Consider the following 24,609-nt stretch of genomic DNA (forward strand, 5'->3'; position numbering starts at 1 on the left):
ATATATTATATATATTATATATATATATATATATATATATATATATATATATATATATATATATATATATATATATATAACATATATTATGTATTGTAATTATAATATATGTATAAAATATATATTATTTATTATAATTATTAGTATTATTACTATTAGTTTCCCGCAAAAACGTGAAGAAAGTGTGACAACTTTGCCGAAACATGTTGTTTGAGCTTTCACGGTGTCCGTAGTTCCTCAGACAAGCGCGCCGAACAAGCGCGTGCTTTCTCAGTGCTCATCACGAGCACGCGCCTATTTTGCCGCGTGGGAGGGGCGGAGCGGCAAGAAGACGAAGGGGGAACCGTATCTGATGGGGAAACGCGGATTGACGTAACACCGGCATCCTGCATGTTCTAGTTTTCTGCCTGGTGGTAGCTTCCTCCTCAGCATTTCCTCCTCAGAAATGTAACTTCCTCCTCAGCATTTCTCCTACAACCAAAAATATCAACATGCAATGATCCAGCCTGCAGACAAGACTAAATATATCTGCATCCAATGTGTTGTTTGCAACCTGGGTACTTTGCGCATTTTCATGCGCATTTTTGCGCATTCCTTGAATTAGCACACCAACCTGCTAATTTCACTGTGAATGAGGTACAGAAAAGAATCACGACACTGAGACAGACGGCTCTCGACCAAGCTTCGAAAATGGTTCCGATACCACAGTAGTGTTCCTGAACGGGAAGATGTTCTTCGGACTGCCTTTCTTGAGTCAGATTAGCTAGCTCTAGAATTCCATCCGGAACCTTTGTGTCACACTCACAGAGCAGTGGGGTTAATTACCATAGCAACAGAGTACTGACCAGGCAGCACATTGCCAGTGTTCGTAGCAATGGAGACCTTAGCTTGGCACGAGTACGCCGCCTAGGGGCAAGCTGGCAGAAGACAGAAGGAGGTAAGCTCTGCATGACTCCTGACATTTGACCAGACTAAACTGACAACCACTTTAGGCTTTCCAAATAAAGGCTAGAGTAGATAGTTCCCACAAGCCCGAACCGGAAGTAAGTTACTCCAGAAATGCGCCAACTTGGTAGGCAAACGGTAAACAGCGCTACATAGCAGGAGCATTAACAAAACTTAATTTTTTTAAAGGTTTTTTCTGCGCTTCAGGAGAACTAATTCAGTGTCTAGCAAAAGCACATCTTATGAAAATAGTCAACTAGTCATTTGTGTTTACCGACGAAGCTTTAATCAGGGGAATGATGATGTGTGGTTGTATTTTAAGAACGTGAAGTTGATCCGTTTCCCGAAAGATTTTGCAGAAACGGCAAAAAACAAAGTCTCAATATCAAGACGAAGGCCTGTTAACTGGAATGTCTGTCTTCTCTATTACATGCTATGTGTGACGCATAATAATAAATCATTATTAGCAACAATACCAATTTTATTTACAAAGCCACAACTGAAACGAAGTGCTGAACATCAGAGATAAATAGTGGGACATAAAGAGAAAGCATAAAAATAACGCGATAAAGCTATAATAAATTAAATCAAATCAAATCAAATAAACATACAGTTTAAAATCATGTGATATAAATAAGCAGCAACTGAATGTAAGTTAGGCTTTTTTGTTCAAACATAGTAAAAAAAATTATCTGCACATCTACAATTTATGTTTATGTTTCATACTTTTTTGTAAATACCACAGTTGCAACCCAGCCTTATTCATCACCAGCAACCTCATCAAAACTCAACCCTTGCTTGGAGGAAATAAAGGTCTGGCTGGAGCACAACCTTCTCCAACTCATCAGCTCCAAAACTGAAGCCATCCTTGTGGGCTCTTCTCATCAGATCCAATCATAATCCATAACCAGCATCTTCTTCTCTGGTTCCAATATTCCTCTTTCATCTGCAGTCACAAATCTTAGTGTAAAACTGGATCCACAACTCACTTTTGAATCTCATGTCAACCACCTCTGCGAGACTCCCTTCTTTCACCATTTCCAAAACCCATCCCATTCTCTCCCCCTCAGGTGCCAAAAAAACTGGTCCACATCTTTGTCTCCTCCAGACTGGACACCCACTTCTCATTGGGTTTCTTAAAAAGATTCTGCAGAGGCTCCAGCACATCCAGCGCTTTGCAACTAGAATACTGATGAGAGTGTACAGACATGACCTCAAACCTCCACTGTCTCCACTGGCTTCCCGTTTCCACCACGATTGAATACAAGATTTCCCTCCTCACACACCAATTCATCTACAAAAATGTCCCCACCTATCTCAAAGAACTGCTTAACCCTCAAAGCACAGCTTGCTTGCACCACTCCACCCTCTGAAACCTTCTCCACGTCCCTAAAACCAAACTGAGGCCTTCTGTGCTACCAGTCCACATCTATGGAATGCCCTTCCTGACACTCTGAGGGTACCAGAGTCCACTGACTGTTTTAAGAACATTTCTTAAGACGTTTCTTTTTAGCCACATTCAAATTTCTTCAGAAATCTTCTGGTTTTATTTATGTCCTTACTCGCCCAACTTTTTGTCAGAGTCTTTCCATTACCCTCTTACTCAAGCAAACACAGAGTAAACATGCAAACTCCATGAAGAAAGACCCCCAGATCTTCTTGCTGCAGGGCAACTGTGCTAACTGCATGAATTGACAATGTCCAAAATCTTTGAATATTGTTTCTAAACCACATCTACCTTTAGCATGTACCTCTCTGAGAACAAATTACACAAAGTTTAACCGTATTTAGAAACTACTGTGCGTGACATCAGAAGGCAAAAGGTTGCACTGGATTTTATTTGGGCTTGCCAAATCAAACGGATCTGAATATAAGTTAATGATATACATTTTTTTAGATTTAGTTTTGTAAAAGGTTTTGAAAACCATATATCAGCTTCCTTCCACTGAGCGACTAGGCTCTCTCTGCTTCATGTTGTCTTATCATGTAAAATACCAATTAAATGCATTGAATTGTGTGGTGATGATATTAGGAATGTATGTGTCTTGACAATTTTTCCAAAGTGTGTGTGTCATCAGCCTACACTGCCGTCATGGGAACTGAAATTCAGCAACTATCTCACCGTACATCCGACCATTTCAAATATCTGGACCGGTAAGAATAACTAACACCAAAAGCTGATAATGTTCAGTTTCTCTCTTGTTTTTGAATGAGCCTCCTCTGGTTTTTCAGTCAAACTGCTCAGTGGCTCGAAAAAAAACCATCTGCGAAGTCAGAAGCCACCAACCCACCCCGTACGGTTTCTATTTTCGCCCCATTTTTTGGGTATGAAATTACAATTTCTTTGTGATAATACAGCATTGTTTTTGTTTTTCCCTGCTTCTAGTAGAGTTGGCCCCTACTTGGGCAGACTTGACCAGAACTCGAACTTTCTTCTCTAATATCCGGTAAATATAGCAGTTTGAAGAATGAAGCTGACTTCTTCTGATTTCTGTTTTTTTACCATGTAAATGCACTCAGATGTACAATCTATAACTTGTCTTAACCTTTCCTATCTCTCATTTTGAAAAATATGCAGTTGCTAAACATCTTTCATGTCATATTGTGCATATCAAAAAGTTACTATTAACAAATAAAGGAAAGTAAATCTGTATGTCTCATCTAGTCAGCCTCCCTTTCTTATCATTTTTGCCTCATACATTTTTATATTACTACGACTAGATTAAAGTGTTTCTTTCTTTCCTTTCTTTTAGGCTTACTCCCATATCGAAGATCAGCAAATGGGCTCTCCATGCCTTCCCATCTGAACGAGTATGTGAACTGGCTCAACCTCGGCCCTATGCAAGAGGGTGGCAGCCTGAACTCCCTCTACCAACACCTGTGAGTAGCAACGTGTACACAGCAAATTTGGAAGTGTTCCATCAACTCCTACAGAGTTAAATTCAACACTTTGAAAGTGTCTATATCGGTCCACTCTGGATGGTGTAGAAGTTACACTTTTGAAAGTGTTATTTGTGATAGAGTTGAATCAACACTCATACTAGTTGAAATCAAACACACTTCAGTGTTAATCTACCCAACACTAGTGTATATTATCAAAAGTTAACACTATGAAAGTGTTAATCTAACACAGAATGGTGTAAAGTATATATTAACATAGAAATCTGAGTTTTCAAATACTACTGGCAGGGTATGCTGTGGTGGTGCAGGGGTTAAGCACAACCCACATATGAAGACTTTAGTTTTCAATGTGGCTGTTGTGGGTTTGCTTCCCAGTCTTCCCCTTCTCTCATTACTCATCTTTTTGGTCAATTTACTACCAAATAAACGCCACTAGAGCAATTAAAACCTTTTTCCCCCCAGAAACTACTGGCCATCAATAATCCCCAAATTCATATTAAAAGACATTAGATGCCACTTGAATCTACAAAAACACCAGCACCAGTTGCAGTATGTAATCTACTGCAACTGGTACTTCAAAACATCAAACAGCACTGACAGCAATATACAACAAAGGTCATGCATTCACAGTACTTTGCACTGAAGGTGAAGTGTGCTTTGAAAGTTCATTGGAAGCGGCCAATGAACTTTCACTGATGGTGAAGTGTCTTTGGTGCTGCTCTTGTTTTCGCCAACATGAAGGAGGAAGACTTCCAGCCTGGAAGGGAAAACAGGAAACATAGCAGAAACATTAGGATAATAAATAAATATTTTAAAAAGAAGTGTGAACAAAACTAATCAGACTCACCTGTGTGTGTCTCCGTCATATTCATTCAAATTACTCTGCCCACCTGGTTAATGTAATATATGGTAAAGTGTGTAATATCCATCGAAACACCCATAACTGCAAAAAAGTATTTTTCTTCTAAGAAATTGACCATTTATTTAGCATTACATTATCCGCCGCAGTTGTTGCGTTTTAAATCTTCACCAATGATGTCCAATAACGATATTATTGGACAAATGTTTATGTTTTTGGCTATTGTAGTTATCGACTTAATAACATTTAAATTGTCTCAAATACAAATGTTATTCATAGGTTCTATGGTAGTGACTGTAATTATGTTACTTCACCCTGTTTTGTACTACACCCTGTATTTAGCTCCACCCATCCTCCCATCGTCTCTGACAAGCTTTACTGTCCCTCCTTAAGAGAATCGGGGGGAGAGTGAGGCGATAACATTTTACGATCCTACCAGATCTACTCTATCTGTGTTGTGTTTTCTGTAGGTGAGTAGAGCGTCACTGACGGCAGTGGCCTCCCCCCGAACTTGCAAGCTCGCCCAGCCAAAGAAGCGGTATTCTAAACCTGAACCTAGCCACTTATCTGAACCTCGACCTATGACCCATTTGACCTCAGCCCATCTAAGCCATCTAAGTATGCTAGCGAGTGAGTGTAAGTTCCTTTCCTGCAATGTTTTTTGATCAAAATGTTGCCTTTGCTCTGCCTGTTGCCTGATTGCATTTGTCTTTATAGTTCCAAAGGGAGAGCATCCGTTGTATCAGAGACAACGCTCAGCACGCTGGCCAGTTTCCGCCGCAGCCAGAAATTACTTTCCCTCCCAGAGAGTCCTTGAACTGTCCTGCCCCAGAATACGGAAAGATGTGTATGATGGATATAACCCATTTGTTGTTAGCCATGCAGCTCTCTGTGCTGACCCCTCTCCTCGGACATTACAGCTCTCTGTACCTCTGCCTCGAAAATGCACTCCAAAGGCATCACCCTACCACATGTAGAGAGGTGTTTGTTGTTCTTAGTATCATCACCAAACATCTCGCTGAGATCATCTCATTCCAAACAGCAGTAAATGTGGCAGCTCTGCCTATTGCCTCAGTTATTAATCTTTGTGTTTTTTGTGGGTTGAATCTGAGCGCATTGAGTCTGTTAACAATTTTACAGTTTGTTGTTTTAAAGTCAGTCATCACCGTATGTGAAGATGTTCAGTTACAGCTAAAATATTTTGAGTCTATAGGTTAAGTACTTTATATTATAAAACTTTATATTAAGTTTGTTACAAACAAGGTTTTGTTTTTTTTTTGACACAGCACAATAACTGCCATCACATCTGTTACAAACAACGTCATTATTGCTATGGAAAAAAAAAAGATTAACTGTGCTTTTTGTACATATATCCAAATCCTTTGATCTTGTACATCTTGATTTTTTTTACATTTTTTTATAAAGTCTGTTTGGGTGTTTCTCAAAGGTTCATATTGGGACCATGTCTTTTTTTCCATTTAAATAAATAAATAGGTAGGATAGATGCAACTATGGTTCATGGATGATGCAGTTATTTACCTATTGCGTCATCATGCTATTTTAATCCATGTTTTACCTTTTTCAAAATATTTTAGTGCAGTTAAAATTGGTACTTCCTGAAAAAAAAAACTAAGCTTAATTAATATGCAAATAATTTGATTTTATTGCATTTTAAATATATCAGATTCTCAAACAATGTTTAAAAACAGATGAGAATAAACTGATTAATAGGAAAAAAAATGTCAAGTTACGATTTCATTTACCAGGTGAAAAAGATATGCAAGCCGGACTGGCCTCATGTGGAAAACTGATGACCTTAATAACTGGTTGCCTAGTATAGAAGTATACCTCTATACTACAAATGCTCTATACTATAATATACTATATATGCTGATCTATAGATCAGACTCTCTATTTACAGAGCCTATTAGTCTTTGATGAAGTGGTCCTGGGACCTTTGCTGCATGTCTTCCCTTCTTCTCTCCTGTCTGATCTCCTGCAAATAAAAGTACAAGAAGAACCGTTTAAAAGGAAATCTTTTTAATCCCAAGTTACCTACCAGTCTGCATGTAGCTGTATGAATGTATGCACATTTGCGACTGAGCAAATGTGACTCTACTGTAAAGCTCCTTTGCGAGGTCAGTATAGTTATAAAAACACCATGTAAATTGAGTCCATCTAACATTTTCTGTCAGGTGTAACTTTGAGGATTGGTCCCATAGTTGTCTCTTTTTCATTGGTGAATAATAAACATTGAACTGAGACCTGCAGTGCATGAAACTCACTGGAAGTTAACAATTATGTTTCTGTTGAAGTATTCCTAGTTTTTTGCAAACTCTCCTCTGCAGGAGCTGACACACCTACGTGTGTTCCTGATGTTGATTTTATGAGCCAGGAGTGTCACCAAGTGGGCTGTTAAGGATGTGACATCCTGCTTCAACACTGGAATCTCATTAGAGCAGAAAATAAAGCATGCAGTTAGGGAAAATACTTCAAACCACGACTCGGATACATCCTGAAAGCGCCTGGGGCCCATTCTTCATTTATGATTAACTTGGGATAACAACGGAGACTGCTTTAGCGAAAAGTGTGGATCTTTATTGCACTATTGAGGGGAGCTGATAATGCAGAAGAACAAATTCTTTATTAATATTAGAAAAGTTTTGACGATCTCTGGTTTTCGCCCTTCCCAAATGCAGAAAATATGCGCTCTTCATCAATTAGATCAGAGTTTATTGAACCTATATTTTTAAGGACCTGAACAAGAAAGCCAATCGGGACTCACTGAGGACGTCACGAACAACCACCCCCCTCCTACTTTCACGCCCCGCTCTTTTCTGGGAGTATTGACACGCAGCGGGGCGGTGCAGATGTGTTGTCAGGAACCGCACATGTTGCACAATCACTGCCAAACAGACCACTGACATGCCGGATAAACCTTTTTCTGGTAAGTGAGCCTTTGATAGCCAACTTCTACCTGCTTTATTTCGCTTTGTGGGACACATGACAGAAAGCAGAGAGAGTGGGTCACGAAGCGATTTAAATTAACGCAACAGACAGCGTGTGAAGTTGTCAAATACATTAATAGCGACAAATTGTAAATAGAAATTTGACCTCTAATACACCGAGAGTGGATGTCGTCTGATGTTAATTGAAGGAATATTTAACTCGATATTTAACTGGTAATATTTAACTTGAGAGTGAAGGAATGATATCAAGTAAACTGTGAAACAATTGGGAGAAAAATATTTGCTGTTTCCAGGAATAATCTTGCAGGGCAGGGGTATTACTATAGTGTTGCGTCGACTTTAAGAGGTGGCATTTTTATTGTTCCCTCTTTTAACACCGCTCAACTGAATGCTGGTAAAAAAAAAAAAAATCCTATTTTCCAGTGACATTGTGCATCCAGAATTACACATATTCCAGAACATGTAACTGAAATATTTATATTTACTGTTGTTTAGAAATGTTCCCTCGATAAGGGGGAGGGCGGCACGAATCCGACCCAGAGGGGGAAACAAAACAGGAAATATGGGACACAAAAGAGAACAAATACGTATTCTGGATTAAGGGATTATATAGGTTGCTCCAGTCAGACTCGTGGTTGCTAAAACACTTTAGAAGGCTGACTGATTTTAGTGGTGTAGTAGGTGTAAAATATTGAATAAAAAGTTGTGCCTTCATGACTGGCTTCATTTTCACTCTTTTAACTTTATGACACGGGAATTTAAAAGTGGATCGCCGCTATTGTCTCGAAGTGTATTTTGGGTAAAACTCGTCCACCAAAGTCACCATTGGTCACTTGGCAACAGATTGCTAACTAGCCGGAGCATTTTTACGGACTAAGTTAGCATGAGTGGCTCTTCATATAAGCATAAAAGTGGAGCGACAAAGTGAAAAACAGAAGAAAAAAAAGAGGGCAAGAAGAAGCTAAATAACAAAAACTGGACACATAGGCCTATTTTGTTCGTCGTCTTGGAGATGACCCCGACTGCCCGCCAAAACTGGCAGCGCAGCCAGGAAGCCATGTTAATCACAGGTAGCAGCTTTAACAATCACTGTTCAAAATGTGTGAGTTAGTTGTAGACTGTCGGTGATTGTAAATTGTTGTTCTCTTGTTTTGGATGGACCTCAAAATGACATAGTTGCTCTCTGTGGTGCCAGACCTTTTAACCCCCTCTGTTGGGGGCATGTTGTAAAATGATGTTATCATGAGCTTTATTATTTGGGTGTAAATGGTCCGGGCCTCCCCCTCCTCCCAGGCATGAACAATTTTACCCTCCCCCAGTTTGCCATTCTTTCCTGGAGTGAATCATTCGGTGCTATTCTGATTGAAGCAACACCAACTCATTTGGTTCTATGCATTTACACCCTGGTGAGATTTGAGATCAGGTAACTGGAAAATGTCAAATGGTTTTGTGATAGGGAAATTAATGACAATCCTACGAGAAAGGGCTGAGAGGTGGAGTGCTTTCTGTCTTGACTGGAACTATGGTCCTGAAACAAAACGTGTGGGGTTTCTGATAAACTATGACAAATTATGCAAAATTCTTTTCCCCTCTTGTACGCTTTATCTTTTAACTTGTGGCTTGTTGTAGCAGAGGACTTATTTATCAGATGATGATTTGAATTTGTTATATTTACATATATTGCAATGGTCCACTATAAAATTGATAACAATGTAACATTTGTTGAAACTTCACTGTAAAATCCAACAGCACATCTTATTAAATTTAATTGGTTGTCAATTTAAATACGAGGGCAACCTACAGAAAATATTGTGATTATGGTGGAAACACTGGAAATCCTTGCCAAAGCTTAGTCGACTGAAGGTCCTCTAATAGATGTACTTTAAAAAAAAAATTGTTACAACAGTTCAGTTGTACCTTCATGAATGCAACAAAGGCAATACTCTTCAATCATGTGAAACATACATTGTTAGGCATATTGTCACACATCTGATTCCTGCACACCAGGTAATTTCCTATCGGATTTAAACTTATTGGTTTAATAGAAGAAGATTACTCTAAATCTACCAGGACTTAAGGATATGCCCTTTAGTTGATTGAGTAAACAAAAATATCAGCGTTTAAAGTGCTTTGTGTCTTCATTATTCTCATGTTTAATCAGTTTATTATCACATTTATTCACTCTAACCAGAACTGGTCAGTCTTTCAACTCTTTCACTTTATTATGTTGTGTTGACAAGTCTTCAATTGCAGATCTATCAAAAGAGTCCATTATACTACACACAAGAAACATCTGAGCCACCATAAAACTTAAAGAAACACACACTCTGCATGTTCACACTAATCTGATAAAGTTGCCAGATTGTGAAATCAGTTTGTTTCTATTTTAATAAGTGGCATGATGTCATTGCTGGTGGTATAGTTTTATGTCAACTAACCTACAGATTCAAAGACATGTCTGCAAGGTAACTTGTTGTGCAACTAATTTTAAAAAATCCACAACCTTTTCACTTTCATCCTAACTAAAGGATGGCTCTTCTCAGCAGTGTGAGCAGATGAGTGTTTATGCCAAATTGCTGCCAACACAATGGGGCAAACCGAATGAGACGGCATGTGGGTGTTCATGGAGCGAAGTTTAGCCACGGTTTGGGCCTTCCTGCTGGGAGCCGGACTCACTCTGGGTAACAATCTCTTCTTTTCTTGTCCAAAACATTCTGGGAGCATGTGACTTTCTGTTCATATTTGCCCTATTAATGATCTGGGATTGTTTTCTTTTCCACAGATCAAGTTAAGAAAAACAATTGCAATGTACAACAAAGTCTTTCACTGCTTTGACAATGTAGAGTGCTGTTCTCTTTACCAAGCTTGTAATAACTTGTTATATATCTTTATCTCCATGATTTAGTATATAGAAAACTTAAAAATGTGCTTTAAATTTGCTGATCCGATCACTAGCTGTGCTGAAAAGTCAATCAACAAGTCTTAAATTTGTCAGGATAAGAGTTAGTAGAAACACACAGACTTGCTGAGCTTCAATTTAAAGCCAATGAAAGGAAATGTGTATTTAACACAAATTTAAATTGATCAACTGTTTGATTGATTTTCAAAGGTAGGAAGAGTCCGAGCCGAGGGGTCATTATAGAAAAGGTGCAAGCTGCTACATCTTGTATAGCCTGCGGGTGCGTTAGCGACTCCTTACCAAGTCAAGGAGTTTAAATAAAGGCACGGATTTCTGTCTTTAACTGGAATGTAGGCCTTGTTTCTACAGCGTTTGTCTAATCTGTCACATTTAGAAGCATTTTCAAAAACATCGTCAAGGGTCATTGCAGATGGGTGACAGTCTAAAGACACTGTCATGGCATTGAATCTGTGCTACGTTGGCATTCATGTGAATTATGCCGGCGTCGCCTGTAGTTGTGTGCAAGGGATTGGCTGTCAAATCAAAGTAAGCGTCTTGACAGACCTTCAGGTAAAACCTTGAGGTAAAACTGCATAAAATTATTCATCTCTGCACAACCCCCTTCCCGTTTTTTAAACACCACGGTTAAAAATGTATATATAAAAAAACCAAACTTTTTTTTTTAATTGAGAAATTGACTGCAGCTTTGATTTTTTTTTTCTTCATTTTTTTCTGTCCTCCTCCCTGTGACAGGATAGGCTCATCTGAATCATTAAACTTTTTGTAAGGTTTTTAAAATCATTTTTCTCTGACTGTAGAAACTGCATTCCACAGTTAGCAGAGTAACTATTTTATGTATGAACAACAACATCCGCCGTACTATTATGTCAGGCTCTCTTGTCTTTCCAATTTAGAGGAGCAGATAGTAGAAAGGTACGTCTGCATCAAATATTGTAACTTAGGGATACAAGAAATAATGGATTACTAATTAGAAGTTTGTAGAAACTGATCAATTTATTTTATGGGAAATTTGAGAGGTTCTAGGAAGTACAGCAGTGGTAAATTAAACTATATTGATAGTAATTATTCTTTCTTAATGTGGTATTTTTTACCTCAACAGAATAATTTTGGTCAAATTAGAGGTTATGCTGCTTTTTTCTCTAAACTTTCAAGATAACAATATGCTGCTGAAAGAAAACATTTTAGTTATTAGCTAGTAGTATTTTTTATTTTTTTTGAACATCACAAATCTTTTTGTGATGGCTTTACTCTGTGATGTTGTTGACTCCAGCTGTTCACAAACTTTAATCCTGCAGCCTTCTCTGTTGCAACAACCAAGAACGTCCCTCAATCGCTGCAGCTCCTCGGCTGTGTGTTCATACCTCGAAGTAACGTCACCTGCCACTGGACGCCTGGAGACAATCAGGCAACGTACTATACCCTTAAAGCTGAAAAAATGCTAAGGTGAGACTGAGTGCTGATCTCCAGAAAGACATTGCATGTTAGAGTAATCGGTTAACTCTGTTTGGCACGATGTTGTCATTAGGCTACAAACACAACTTTGGCCTGTTGCATCTTCACAGTTTATCTCTTTAAATGATCCAAACCATTTTTATAAAGAAAAAAAAACACACAAAGGAATTAATGGCACTGCTTTAAATCTTGTGATTTAAAAAAAAATATATATATTTTGATTATGTTTGTTTTGGCTATTTTAAGACGTACAAATGCTAGATATGTTTTTGTCTGTAACGGAAACTATAGAGGCCTTAGCGCTGTGGGTTCTGGTTGTTTAAGTACAATTATGGGATTTACAATTTTTTCCTGAGAAGCAAATGTAACACTTATTTAAATATAAAACACTTACATTTTTAAGGAGACTGTAAATCCCATTGATCTGCATGTGTTTTAAATTTATTTAACAGTAAATGTTTGTATCTAGTGAACTACTCCCAAGTTAGAAGTTATTGGCTCTGGCAATTACAATTTCTTCAAAAATCGTTCATAAAAAGTGAGTTATATATATCCAGTCCTGAATACTCCTCTCATCAGTTTGCATTTTGGGGTGGATAACACCTGCGATGTGTGGGCCGTCAATCATTTCGTAAAAATGATTTGAAAGAGAGATTAGTCCTAAATAGCATAAATATTCAACTAAAAAAAAAAAAAACAGCTTTGAGGTTTTTATGCTGAGGAACATGTTTTACTGAGACAGGAAGGATGCAGACTCTGATATTGTTGATGTTGTCTTTGATTAAGGAAAGCCTTGTCACGTACTTCCTCTGAGCCGGGTGTTAGTGTGGTTTTCAGGTGAATATAGACGTTTCTATTAATTACTATAAAAAGCTGTCAATCTGTACTATCAAAAATGATGTAAAATCAGGTGATAAGCAGCAGCTACCTTTTCATTCTCTGTGGATCAAGCATCTGTTGCACATGCTGGACATTTTCTAAGAGTGTCTAAGTCAATGGTTTGTTGGGATTGACTTTGTAGATTCCTTCCTGTCTAGTTGTATTTTACAATCTTGTTGCTGTTTGTATCTTGGCATGGCTTGTTGTCACACTACATTTTGCATCATCTTTATCTCTCAAACTGATATCAATCTTTGACCACATTGTTTGAATTTCCTTCTTTTTTCTTTTCCTGTTTTCTTTGAGAGTAATTTTAACAGCTCTTGCATGTATGAACCAATGAAAGTTGCAGTTTATTGTAGTATTTAGTGTTGTAGCTGCCTACTTTTACCTGTTTGCCTGTTTTTCAGATATATTTTGCTATAAAAATCTGAGAACCAAAGCAGCCTCCTCAAAAACATCAGTGTGCAACAATGAAATACACCAATGTGTATTTTAATCTCAGCATAAATAGAGCTGCTCTGTGCATCATGGAGACCGAGAAACAGAGAAGACAGATGAGGGAGAAAGCCGTTGAGAGGTTTATAGCTGAATTATGTTTGAATAAAATATGTTGAGCTTTGAAAATCTCTCAGAAAGACCATTCATCAGCAAATCAATCAAGATTAAAGTTTCATACTGAAATATATTTGTGGTCCAAAGCCTACATCTCCCTGAACCCACCAGGGACGACTGGGCACGTTACATTTTTCAGATTTTTACCGGTGAAAAATTTCAAATTGTTTTATTTTTTACTTTGCGGTTTGTCTTCATCTATAACACAAAGTCACAATAAAACACATTAACATTTAAGGGGAGTCCATGCTTTTCTCTTTTAAAGCCACCGTGTCCATGTGTCATCTTTAAGATCAAAAAACTTGACATTCAGCTGTACCACAACCGGGTTGAGCTGCACCGCAGGAATCAACGGATCCGGACTGAGGTTCACGTTTTGCATCAGCGTCATATCGCACAGCATAAGTGGAAATGTTTCATCTAAAATTCGGTGCCAGTCTGCAAGAATAGAAGGTGAGGCTGTGGTGGTCTTTCTTCCCCCACTTGTAGCACCACCATTCATCCCTGTGCTGTCGTCTGCTGACCTTGCCTCTTCTTATTTGTCTTAGGAAAACTGGCTCCAGTGAGTTTGAACAGCGTCCGACAAGTTGACGGTTCCCCTCACTGCCTGAGTGTGTCCTGGACAAGTAATGTGACTCATTTCCCCCTGGCTCCTTTTGAAATTGAACGTGGAGAGCTGAATTCCCAAATAAAGTTTACAGCAGAGGGAGAGGTGAGCTGTACCGAATTTGAAATCAAAAACATTTGTTCATATAGCAACATCAGGGTCTAAATGTTAAACAGATTTTCAGTTCTGTCAGGAGGAATGGGTCGTACAAGACATCTGACCAAAGTCATACTCTTTTAAAGCGGATTCTAACTGACCTAAGGGAGTAAAATATGTCTTATTTAAAGGCAAACAGTGAGCGAAAAATGTTAAGTGTTTTAATATAAAACATTTTTATTGGGAAAACTAAACCGCCCAGAATTGATAAAAAAAAAGAAAAAAACAAGAGTCCAGATAATGTCTTGTTTAACATAAGTTCATTTGTGCCGTTCTGTTTCTTTCGTCCATGCAGGTAAATGCTCAGGTCAGGAATGTGAGTGTAACTGGATATACTTTCCAGGTGTGCCTCTTCAAGCCATACACCTCGTATACGCTCGAGATTCGAAACCGTTACCTGGGCGAGGCCAGCCCCTGGAGCGAGTGGAGCAACCCATTTCAGGGAAGGACAGCAGAGGCTGGTGAGATGAAACAACATTATTTTAATAATAAAACTACTATAAGCTTATAGAATTTACTATTATCACAGCAGGATTGGAAGCTAGAAAAGAATATATGTCATTTTTACTTAAGACACAAAATACCCTGTTGTTTGAAAATTTCACTGCTGCTCTTCATTTATTGCCACATTAAGTTTTAATTTAGGCAAACCAAACAGCATGTTTCCACAGACACCACATACCAGCAAGCTGATGCTTGTCAGTTCAAAATACCTCTGCAGAAACAAATGTCCTTAATCCTAAATTATATGAAACAGTGTTAATGAGACTTGGTCAAAATTCTTCAATAAAGACTTGTCAGATTTTCCTACTGTAGCCGGTGAAGTGCGCGGCGCGGCGCAGTGAGGTGGAGACGCCTGCAGTAAATCCACAGTGATAGAGAAGCTATTACGTTCTTTAAAGGCCTGCTAGCAGTAATATATTCTTCTAATTGGAAACTATCATCACTGAGCTGCACCATTAACACATCCTTTTAGCACCCAACTGTGGAGTCGTTCTGCCGACTCTGGCCAGCTTCCTTTCCTCGTGGTTGCAGATGGTAATGTTAAATCTTTGGTTCATGCTTGTCAGTATGAATTAACATTTATTGCACCAGTCAAAAAATGTGTCTGTTCAGAGCCTTGACAACAGGCTTGGAGATAAATTTACTCATCAACTGTCTTTTGACACTTTGACTCAACATGTCTGACTTGTTAGATGACAGCAGTGCACTTATTTTCAGTTGGATTTTGGTTTCGACTTTAACTAGGCCATTTTAATACATTATGACTTAACTTGACCTTCTCATTAAAGCCCTGGCTGTAAGCTTAGGGTGGGTGTCCTACTGGAAGATTTACCTCTGCATCAGCCTCAAGATGTTTGCAGTGTTTATCAGTCTTCTTTTTCAGGTTTGCTCTTGCGTTTTGCTCCGTTTAGCTTCAATTGATTCTCCTCCCTAAACTAAACCAACACCCCAGTTTTCCCATTATAGTCCAGATATGTAGCTCATAATTTCATAGCTCACATACTTTTTCCTCTGCCAGGAAGTATTCCCATAAGAAGATGTTAGATTTTCCTTTAATGATCCATGTACAAAGAGAAACACAGTCATATAGGAAAGATATGAGGGAGAGAGTGATTTTAAAACTGTCTTTCCAGGCATGTCAGGATTTGTTGTCATTTGACTTCTTTTCTCACAGTTGAGAGTAAGCAAGGTGAGTCAGAACAGAGGTGTCGTCACATTAAAAGACCGTGTTTTCATTGGGTTCGAGACTTGTTTAAATCAAGTAAAACAAAGAACTGGTCAATGTGAAATACCAACGTTGTGCTCTTGCCTCAAATTAAAGTATCGACATGCTTTCATGTGGCTCCTTGTAATTACTTTGGTAATTTCCATGCTTCTCGTCTTTAGCCCCGTCTGCAGCACCAGCTCTCTGGAGGGAGGTGGGACCTATCGGCAGGAACGGACGGAGGCTCATTTCTCTGCTTTGGAAGGTGCGTGTTTGTTTGTGTGTGTATTGTTTGTGTGTGTATTGTTTGTGTGTGTGTGCGTGCGTGTGTGTGTGTAAATCTCAGCGTTTGACTCATGATTTCTAATGCCAGCTTGTCTCCCGCACATCCGTTTGAGCTTTAGAGTTTCACAGTTTAATAATCTTTGGATGTGATTAGTTTTCTTAATCACCATCTTTCGCAGCTGATTTGTTTTTGTATCTCCCTGAAATTACTTTTGCCTTTCTTTATTGGATTTTTCAGAGCTATTCTGAGATTATTATGAAAAGTCTTCCGCAGCTTCCTTTTTGTTGGCTTGCATTGCATGATCATAATGTCTGTCATGTCAGAGCAGCTTAATTAGAAGTTTCCTTTGCCTCTTTCCTTGTTTGTGTGATATTTAGCCGCTGCCTCGCTTCATGGCCAACGGCAGAGTTACCTTCTACAATGTGACTTGTCGGGCAGAGAATGGTCTGACTCTTAGCGATTACGGGAGCTGTGGAAAACTGCAGCCTGAAACCACGTCCTGCAGCTTGCCTCTTCCTGCTGGACGTTGCTCATGTAGCCTGACGGCATCCACCTCTGCAGGGACATCACCCAAAGCCTTGGTCTGGATCTCAGGCTCCTCTGAAAAAGGTAGAGCTACAGCCAGACACGTCACCCTGCAATAGCAGAACACCCTGAACTTTTCTGCGTTTGGTTGCCTTAAAGCCACAAGCTTCAATTTCTTTTACTGGGATGAGAACAAACTAAAAGAGCTTTAATCAGAGATGCTACCAGGAAGCGTATGGTAACTTTGATTCAGGTGGATACGTTTCTTCATGTTAAGACAAAGTCTTTCTGAAGAAACTAAATGTAGACCAATTTAAGAAGAAAACCTGTAAGAGGCTTTTGTAAGACTTTAGACTGGAAACAAATGCATTTTTATTACAGAAACGTTTCTTACAATACCCAATTATATTCTCAACAGTGGAGGTTGGTGTTGTTTCAAGACAAAACATGAAAAAGTTCAGCATATAAAAATTCTTTCTGCATCATTCATGGCGCTGGCAGTTGAGGCTTTTGGTTTCCTAACTCCGTTGCCTCAGGCCAGATGGAAGACAAAGTAGAGACTCCCTGAGCCATTGTGCACACTTGTCATGAACATCGAGATGACTTATGAAATATGTCAGTACAACAATAATATGCACCGATCTGCAAGGTTAGCTGAATCAGACGTCAACGACTGACAGCGTGAATCACTGCTGTGCCGTTTTTGTCGCCATCGCCTTTGTTTTCTCTGTGCCTCCAGAGCCGCCGCCTCCGGCCGAGCTCACGGCCACGCCGCTGGGTGACGACAGCGTGAAGATTCGCTGGAGGCCTCCGCCAGATCTGTCAGTGAGCGGCTTCGTGGTGGAGTGGGTTGCAGTCAGAGAGGAAACCAGCAGCGTTCTGCACTGGGAAAAGCTGAATAGTTCCTCTACGAAGCTGATCATCACAGGTAGCCCAGCTGGATCTCCTCTTTTGCAGTGGGAAACCGTCATGGCTAGATGTTTGTGTCATGACAGACATTTTTTTAATATATCTTTTTAGAGGGAGTGAAGACAATGGAACGTAACGCCATCTCCGTCAAGGCTCTGTATGGCGAACAAGGAGCAGGAGGAAATATAACGCTCCATGTTTATACGCAGGAAGGAAGTATGTGATCGACACAGCATGTAATGAGATAAAATTAAAATGTCTTTTACATCTGAGGAAAAATTGGGACGCCACTTAGGATTTAGCCTTTCCCTCATTAGCTGAAAAGACTGAAAGGAGACACTTCTTGTAGCAACATGTTGGTGTTTGATGTTGAACATTTTCCCGACTCCTCACTCTCAGTGATAGTTTTGAGTTATTGTCATGTTGGAGGCTCAAATTCTGCTTTAGCTGTCAAACATATGATCTTACACGTTTTCCTTCAATACACAGAACAACTCGTGGTTCTGTAATGGTGAGCGGGTGTGACGGAGGAGCCGTCACGAGTCGGGACTTAATTATGAGTCCGTGTCAACATGCGAGCGTTCCCTCACAAACATACACAATCGCTAACTTACTTCTGTTGCAGCTTAAACTGACGCGGTTCATCGTGGGTGCACACGCGGTGTTCCTGCTTCAGTTGGCATATCCATCCTAACCTGTTTTCACTTCCAAACATTTTCCCAGTTTTGTTTTCAAGCAGGGTTATCGGAACATACTGAGTGTTTTCTATTAAATTGAGTATTGTATTTTTGATTACAAGTTTATTTATTTATTTTTCTCATTATTATTATTATTATTATTATTATTATTATTATTTTGTATACTGTAAGAGTTTACTTAAGTTAGAAGTAATTGTTTTGTTGTTTTGCTTGTTTTTGTTGTGGGCGGAGCCTGTGGCTTTAAAAGCAGGGCTCTGTGCCACAGGGTGTCAGTCTGTGCCACAGGGTGTCAGTCTGTGGCTAGACTCCTGAGAAGTCATGTGGAAAGTGATGGACTCTTGCATTGAAGGTACTGCTGTTTGTCTGATTTTAACCTGCCTTGGATGTCCTTGTATCTGCACCTGCCATCTTTGTTCACTTGAAGAAGAGCTAAATAAATTTCACTAAAGTGATCTCTGGCCTTGGGCAGTCATTTTTTGTTTGTCCAAGTCATAAGAGAACCCTGTCACAGCGGGTCATGACTTATTAAGAAAGTAAAAGTGAGGTTTTGGCTTCCTTTGGAAAACCTGTGCTTAGTTACTGGGCAACTAGTCTGCAGAATTGTTATGGGCAAACATTTTCACCTCACTTGTTTGTTTTTATAAAGTTACTAGTGAAATCATTTAAAATCTTAACATTAATCTCTACAATTTTGAACGAGAATGATCAGCTGCAGTCCAAGCTTAAAAAAAAACAAAAAACAAAAAAAAAGACTCCAAAATAATCTTTTAAGTTTTTCACTGAGTCTCCGATCAGTCCTCACCTGCAGCAAACTTAACAATACCTAATTTACCAGGTGATATTTTCAGATTTCCTGTAAACGTGAAACTTTATGAAGTCAAAAACACAGTAGGCCATTAGATGACTGCTCTAGCACCCCCTACCACCAAGTTTTCTGGGGGGAAACCCTGAATTCATCATAAGAAACTTAGTAGTTGAGTTCATTTTTACTCATTGTCTCCTTCACTCCTCCTACTGCCTGACTGACAGTGACAGAGCTACATTTTGCAAAACTTACATTTTAAATGTATCCAGAACCAGTCAGGTGTTTTTAAAGAAAAAAGGTCTTTTTTATTTTACACTAAGCTGTAACATTTCTCCTCCCGTTCTGCATCTGCAGCGCCCTCAGCTGGTCCCGATGTGCGGGTGGAGCACATTTCTGAAACCTCGGTGGAGCTCAGCTGGAGTCCCGTACCTGTGGAGCAGCTTCATGGCTTCATTAGGAGCTACGCCCTCGTTTGCACCACCCGAAACCAGCTGGCAAGGAGTGAGCACAGAGTCACACACAGAGCTTTCATTCCCTCGGATATACAGACTGCTGCTGAATTTTCCTTTGGTCTAGTAACAATGCTGACATATTTGTTGTGTTTCTTAATTTACTTTTTATTTCGTAATGCTACCTCGATAGTGACTGTGAAAGAAACCACAAAGAAATTTGATGTGATAGACCAACACAAAGTTTCTATGTCCTTCTGTTTCTGGATGTAGAAAGAGAAGCAAAATTATATCTGGTTCTGATTTTTAGTTAGTTTAGTTTATCGGTTTATTTAGTTGGTTCATTTATTTATTTATTTAGTTACTTAGTTTGTTTGTTTAGTCATTTATTTATGTAGATCCTGTGCAGTTTACTCTACCTCCTTTGCACATCTAGTGTGTCTTTATCTAAACCAGAACTGCAACTAATGATTAGTTTAGTAATCAATTATTCTGGTGATTAATCAATTAATTGGATAAAAAGATTTTAGCTATTTAAGCTTTTTTTTTAAACATTAAAAATCCATTATATAACATTGAGATTAAATCACGCTATCAACAGTACTGGAGTCTTTATTAATCAAGTTACAGGATTTTACTTTGGTGTTTCAGAGTGATAGGAGCTGAATACAAGTGCAAGCCACACTTTTCAGATAATTTTATTTATCAGTCCAGTCAAGTTTATTTATATATTGCATATCAGCAACAAGGCATGATACCTGTTTTACTGTTTTCTTGGTCCATCTCATAAAATCAAAGTGAAAATCGGGTTTGTGGAGTATGGATGCTTCGACGTTGAATTAAATTAAATCTTTTAAACTATTTTCACTGTTTTCTCAGGTGTAACTGTGCCAGGCGACCTCCACCGCTACACTCTGGAGAATATGTCGCCTGGTATTTACGACATATTCATTCGCGCCAGCACCGTCGCCGGTACTGGTCCAGCTGGGAACCCGGCTAACGTTCACATTGGTAAAGCCCAACATGCGCTCAATATCAGCAGACGGCGTAAAACCGATGGCTTTAACTCGGCTTTATGTGTGTGAAGGCTCCGAGGAAATATCGATAGTGATCTGCATCATCGTTCCACTGCTGCTGATGTCACTGGTGTCGATTCTGATACTCCTTCTGGCTCAGATGAGAGTGTAAGACATAATGTTGTGTTTTGGTTCTTGTAGTAAAGCAGAAGCCTTTCTTTATGACGTCTATGTTTTATTTTAATAATTCTCCCTCTGCTTTTTTAGGATAAAGAAGAAGCTCTTCCATAGAGTGCCAGATCCTTCTAACAGCACCGTGTCTCAGTGGAACCCTACAACCAGCTTCGAGGTAACGGGGCTCAGAAAATGTTCAGGTCGTTTTAAGTTAAGGAAATGATAGAACTTTATGAGACATATATTTTGTATTTTATTACTACCCTATTTGATTAATTTCAATCAAACTGTTCAGTTTGTTTAAATTCAGTTTAACATTTGTTTTAATTGAATTTATTAACGTCCGGTCCTGTCTGCTGTGATTCAGTTTAGTTCAATCCATTAAAACTTCATTTCCAGTCTATTTCAGGTGAGTTTAGTTCAGTAACTCGATTTAAAGGGACATATTGAGTGACATGGCGTATGTTATCTTCTTTATATACTTTCGCCCTACATTCGTTTTTATCTCTGTGGGTTTGGAGGCTCCACATCTGCAGCTAGATGCTTGTATCTGTCACGCAGCAGATGCTTAAAATAACTTGTTTATTTTAACCTCAGAATAAGAAGCTGATTATGGAGCAAGAGAAGCCAGAAGTCAGCTTCCCTGAAGTCATCGGGAGGCGAGATCCAGAGCGGGCCCACAGCTACTTACCCATCTGCAAAGCTCAGCTCTGTTTCGACCCGCAGCTCTCCTCTTTCCCGGCCAGAGCATCAGATAGAGGATATATCACAAACATGACCAAGACCCAGTCTGCCGACGATCTTTCCATCAGGCCCTGGAGCTACTCCACTGTCCTCTACAACCAATGCAACCAGAACCCGCCGTCCTCTCCTCAGGCCGGTCAGAAAGCCGATATCTGCCGTAATGACAGTAACCAGCCAGCAGATGGAGTCAGTGAGTCATCAGTCTTCCCGTTTACGGAGTCAGAAGAACAGAAAGCCTTTGCTGTTTTTCTGGAGCGCCTTAAAAGCCTTCAGTCTTCTTCACCGGACTTCAGCGGTACTCCTCCTTCCTGCGTCTCACTTCCTCACCAGACTGATTCACCGAGGTTAAACGCGACGCTGTCGGCTTACAGGAAACTTCCGTCTGACAGCTTTGCATCAACATTTCCCTCTCTTGCCTTTATGGATTTATCCTCATCCCCTGTGGAGTTTGGCCCTTACATCTCCTCTGATCGCTACATTAAGATTTAAGATTATGAACCAAGACGTTATTTTCTAGCACGAAGTGTCATAGATCTCTCCCAAAATGTAATTACACTGGGGTATCCCTTTTGAAACTGTTAATATCTCAGTTTTTAATTATTCGTTAATTTAAAAAAATTATTTATACCCTTGTATCAATGGAGACGTCTTCGATGCTTTTTGCTTACCTGCTCTGGTATTTTTGCTCATTTATGTTTCGCAATGAGCTCAACGTTTGTGAGGCTGGTTTGCACCATTAGTGAATCAGTCACATGAGAGCAACCTGATAAGTTTTGGTCAAATCGTGTTAGCAAATACTGACTGTAGTACCTGTGTAATAATAATGATTCTGTCAAATAAAGTTGTGGAAGTCAACTTCAGATAAAACAAAACAAAAATAGTTACTGTCTAAATGCGTCTGGACCTCACAGTGATTTAAAGATATATATATATATATGTGTGTGTGTGTATATATGTTCTCTTATTGATGGTTGTAATATGTCTTTGTTTTAAAAACTCGGTTGAAAGCTCATTAAGTTTACGTGAGCCAAAGTTTCGCTAAACATTCCACTCATTTCTCTAAATTTATGATCACAGAGCTGTGAAAATGTCGAGTCGCTGCTTTTTTCGGTGTTTGAGCCGTTTTGAAGTTTTTTAATGTGAATATTTGACTCTTTATGCCCAGTGGGGCGACAGTGACAGCTCATCCTCTAACCGGTCTGAGGAAGACGCTTCGCCCGCCTCGCCTCCGTCAGGCTGCTCCTCAGCACCGCCAGTGTGTGAATGTGTGTGTGAATGTAGCGTGCGGCGCGATGGGTTTGATAAAGCGCTGTGCAAGTACAGGACATTTACCGTTTTACTTTATGTTGGGAATGAAACGTATGTCTTAAACTGTAAATAGCAAACTGTTGTGCCTTTAACTTTCACTCGAATGTTTAAAACTTTTACTTCTATTTATGTATGCAGCTGAAAACCAATGCAGCTTTCCCTTTGTTGATTGGTGGGATTTTGTGTTAACAAGTTTGAATCTAAAATCTTGCATAATTTCGACATAACTGTATTCCAGCACGGCAAGAAGTTGTATTTACGTTTCTTGTTTTCTGATCAAACTTGTTCTGTTCCCTCTCACATTGCTGCATTTTGGAGAGTGACCTGGGACTGTGAAAAAACCGTTGTCTAGTTTGTAGATCTGCAAAAAGCAAACTGCTGAAGTAGGATTCAGCTTCAAAGAAATTAGGCATGTTTATAGCATGTTTTAAATTTGTAATTTTATTAAAACATCTGCCTTGTCCGTAAAGCTTTTCTGCCTTGAAAAATGTTGACACCGCTTTATTGATGCCTGTTTTTTACATAAAGTTTAAAACAGTAAACAGTAATTAAAATTAACTTAGGTGTGAAAAAAAAACTTTACAAAGAGGAACTTATTTTAGTTACTGTGATATAGGAAGAGTGAAAATGTGTGTTTCTTGTCCTTTACATTTTAAAGAAGTGGTTAAAAAGTGTGACCATGTACAGTTGAAACCAGATTACAACCTTTTCCTGTTTTTAGTTCAGTTAGAATTACCAACATTATTTCTATTTTACATATAAGTGATATATATGTATATTTTTTTAGATGTTCTTTTAACTTTTTTTGCGTTAAACAATAATTTCTTGTACAAACAGATGCTTTACAGATAAGAGGGGTGCGGGTTGGAGTCCCCCCATTGATTGTTTATTCACTGTTGCATGATTCTGTGTTTTTGTGTTTAGTGATGTAAAGCACTTTGAAATGCCATGACGCTGAAATGTGCCATACAAATAAAATTTGATTTGGTTTGATTTGAAGCTTAAACTAAAGCTTTAATCTCTTGACTGGTTTATTTAGGTGCTGCTTTAATATTTCCACGATGTTCTGTCCTTTATTTCATGAAGTGCACATTCTGCCACGATGTTCAAACTTTACAGCTGGAATATTGTTATCGGGATTTTGAAGCTCCCACCGTTTTTATCCATATATTGTATAACAAAATTCACTGAGGCTGATGAAGCTTTTCTTCCAAACGTGCAGAAAAAGAGTAAAAGTTTCAATCCTGCCACCTGCTGGCCAGCTAAAGCTATTGCACCCTCCCAATAGAAGCGCCGACACTTTAATTCATCTCAATAAGAAAAGTGCAGAAGAGACTGTGGTCGCTCAGATTCACTGATATTTTATTCATTTATGCTAATTACTAATTTAAATAATCTAGACTTTGTGTTTACTATTTTTTATCAGTACACGGAGAATGCAGTTTTGATTAGTTATTGTGTGGACGACAGTAAAGTTCCCTTGTTTTATCTTGGTTGCTGCACTAGAACATAAACTGACTTGTACACACATTTACTTAAACTCTTAAAAAAAAAAAACACTCCCGATTGAACAAGTGAAATCAGAACAAAAGCTTCGGTATCATTGCTCATCACTTCAAACACATTTTAGTTTCATCAGCTCTCGATCCAGCAGCTGGTTTTGGAGTAAAATCTTTTTCCATGG

General features: G+C 39.0%; 2 protein-coding genes across 6 annotated transcripts; both read left to right on the forward strand.

The window, feature by feature from the left end:
- Nucleotides 1-482: 482 nt before the first annotated feature.
- Nucleotides 483-5,781, forward strand: spmap2 (sperm microtubule associated protein 2). Of its 5 annotated transcripts, none has more exons than XM_015033019.1 (7): nucleotides 483-937; nucleotides 3,024-3,099; nucleotides 3,178-3,239; nucleotides 3,332-3,392; nucleotides 3,699-3,825; nucleotides 5,176-5,341; nucleotides 5,423-5,781. In XM_015033019.1, exons 2-7 carry the CDS (start codon nucleotides 3,038-3,040, stop codon nucleotides 5,680-5,682), a joined length of 738 nt encoding a protein of 245 aa, XP_014888505.1. In that variant the 5' UTR covers nucleotides 483-937; nucleotides 3,024-3,037; the 3' UTR covers nucleotides 5,683-5,781. The 5 variants fall into 5 exon arrangements, with proteins under 5 accessions (XP_014888505.1, XP_014888503.1, XP_014888506.1 ...); XM_015033017.1 differs by having other exon boundaries at nucleotides 512-937; nucleotides 3,009-3,099; XM_015033020.1 differs by having other exon boundaries at nucleotides 513-937; nucleotides 3,009-3,099; nucleotides 3,335-3,392.
- A 1,749-nt stretch (nucleotides 5,782-7,530) lies between these two features.
- LOC106947786 (interleukin-31 receptor subunit alpha) lies at nucleotides 7,531-23,427 on the forward strand. Its single transcript, XM_015033024.1, has 15 exons — nucleotides 7,531-7,652; nucleotides 10,203-10,355; nucleotides 11,890-12,037; nucleotides 13,833-13,993; nucleotides 14,089-14,252; nucleotides 14,599-14,764; nucleotides 16,194-16,276; nucleotides 16,675-16,906; nucleotides 17,562-17,750; nucleotides 17,843-17,947; nucleotides 19,589-19,735; nucleotides 20,563-20,694; nucleotides 20,771-20,867; nucleotides 20,967-21,048; nucleotides 21,471-23,427. Exons 2-15 carry the CDS (start codon nucleotides 10,286-10,288, stop codon nucleotides 22,104-22,106), a joined length of 2,412 nt encoding a protein of 803 aa, XP_014888510.1. The 5' UTR covers nucleotides 7,531-7,652; nucleotides 10,203-10,285; the 3' UTR covers nucleotides 22,107-23,427.
- Nucleotides 23,428-24,609: the final 1,182 nt, after the last annotated feature.

This window comes from Poecilia latipinna, unplaced genomic scaffold, assembly GCF_001443285.1.
Source record: "Poecilia latipinna isolate Pla-1442-1.1 unplaced genomic scaffold, P_latipinna-1.0 Scaffold255, whole genome shotgun sequence".
In the NCBI taxonomy this organism is placed as follows: domain Eukaryota; kingdom Metazoa; phylum Chordata; class Actinopteri; order Cyprinodontiformes; family Poeciliidae; genus Poecilia; species Poecilia latipinna.

Bases quoted from the DNA above. Each gene is read 5' to 3' on its own strand.
- LOC106947786 (XM_015033024.1), top strand. From the start codon at position 10,286: ATGTGGGTGTTCATGGAGCGAAGTTTAGCCACGGTTTGGGCCTTCCTG. The intron at 13,994-14,088 runs GTGAGGCTGTGG...TATTTGTCTTAG, and splicing joins CCAGTCTGCAAGAATAGAAG to GAAAACTGGCTCCAGTGAGT. The intron at 14,253-14,598 runs GTGAGCTGTACC...TCGTCCATGCAG, and splicing joins AGTTTACAGCAGAGGGAGAG to GTAAATGCTCAGGTCAGGAA.
- spmap2 (XM_015033019.1), top strand. From the start codon at position 3,038: ATGGGAACTGAAATTCAGCAACTATCTCACCGTACATCCGACCATTTC. The intron at 3,240-3,331 runs GTACGGTTTCTA...CCCTGCTTCTAG, and splicing joins AGAAGCCACCAACCCACCCC to TAGAGTTGGCCCCTACTTGG. The intron at 5,342-5,422 runs GTAAGTTCCTTT...TTGTCTTTATAG, and splicing joins AAGTATGCTAGCGAGTGAGT to TTCCAAAGGGAGAGCATCCG.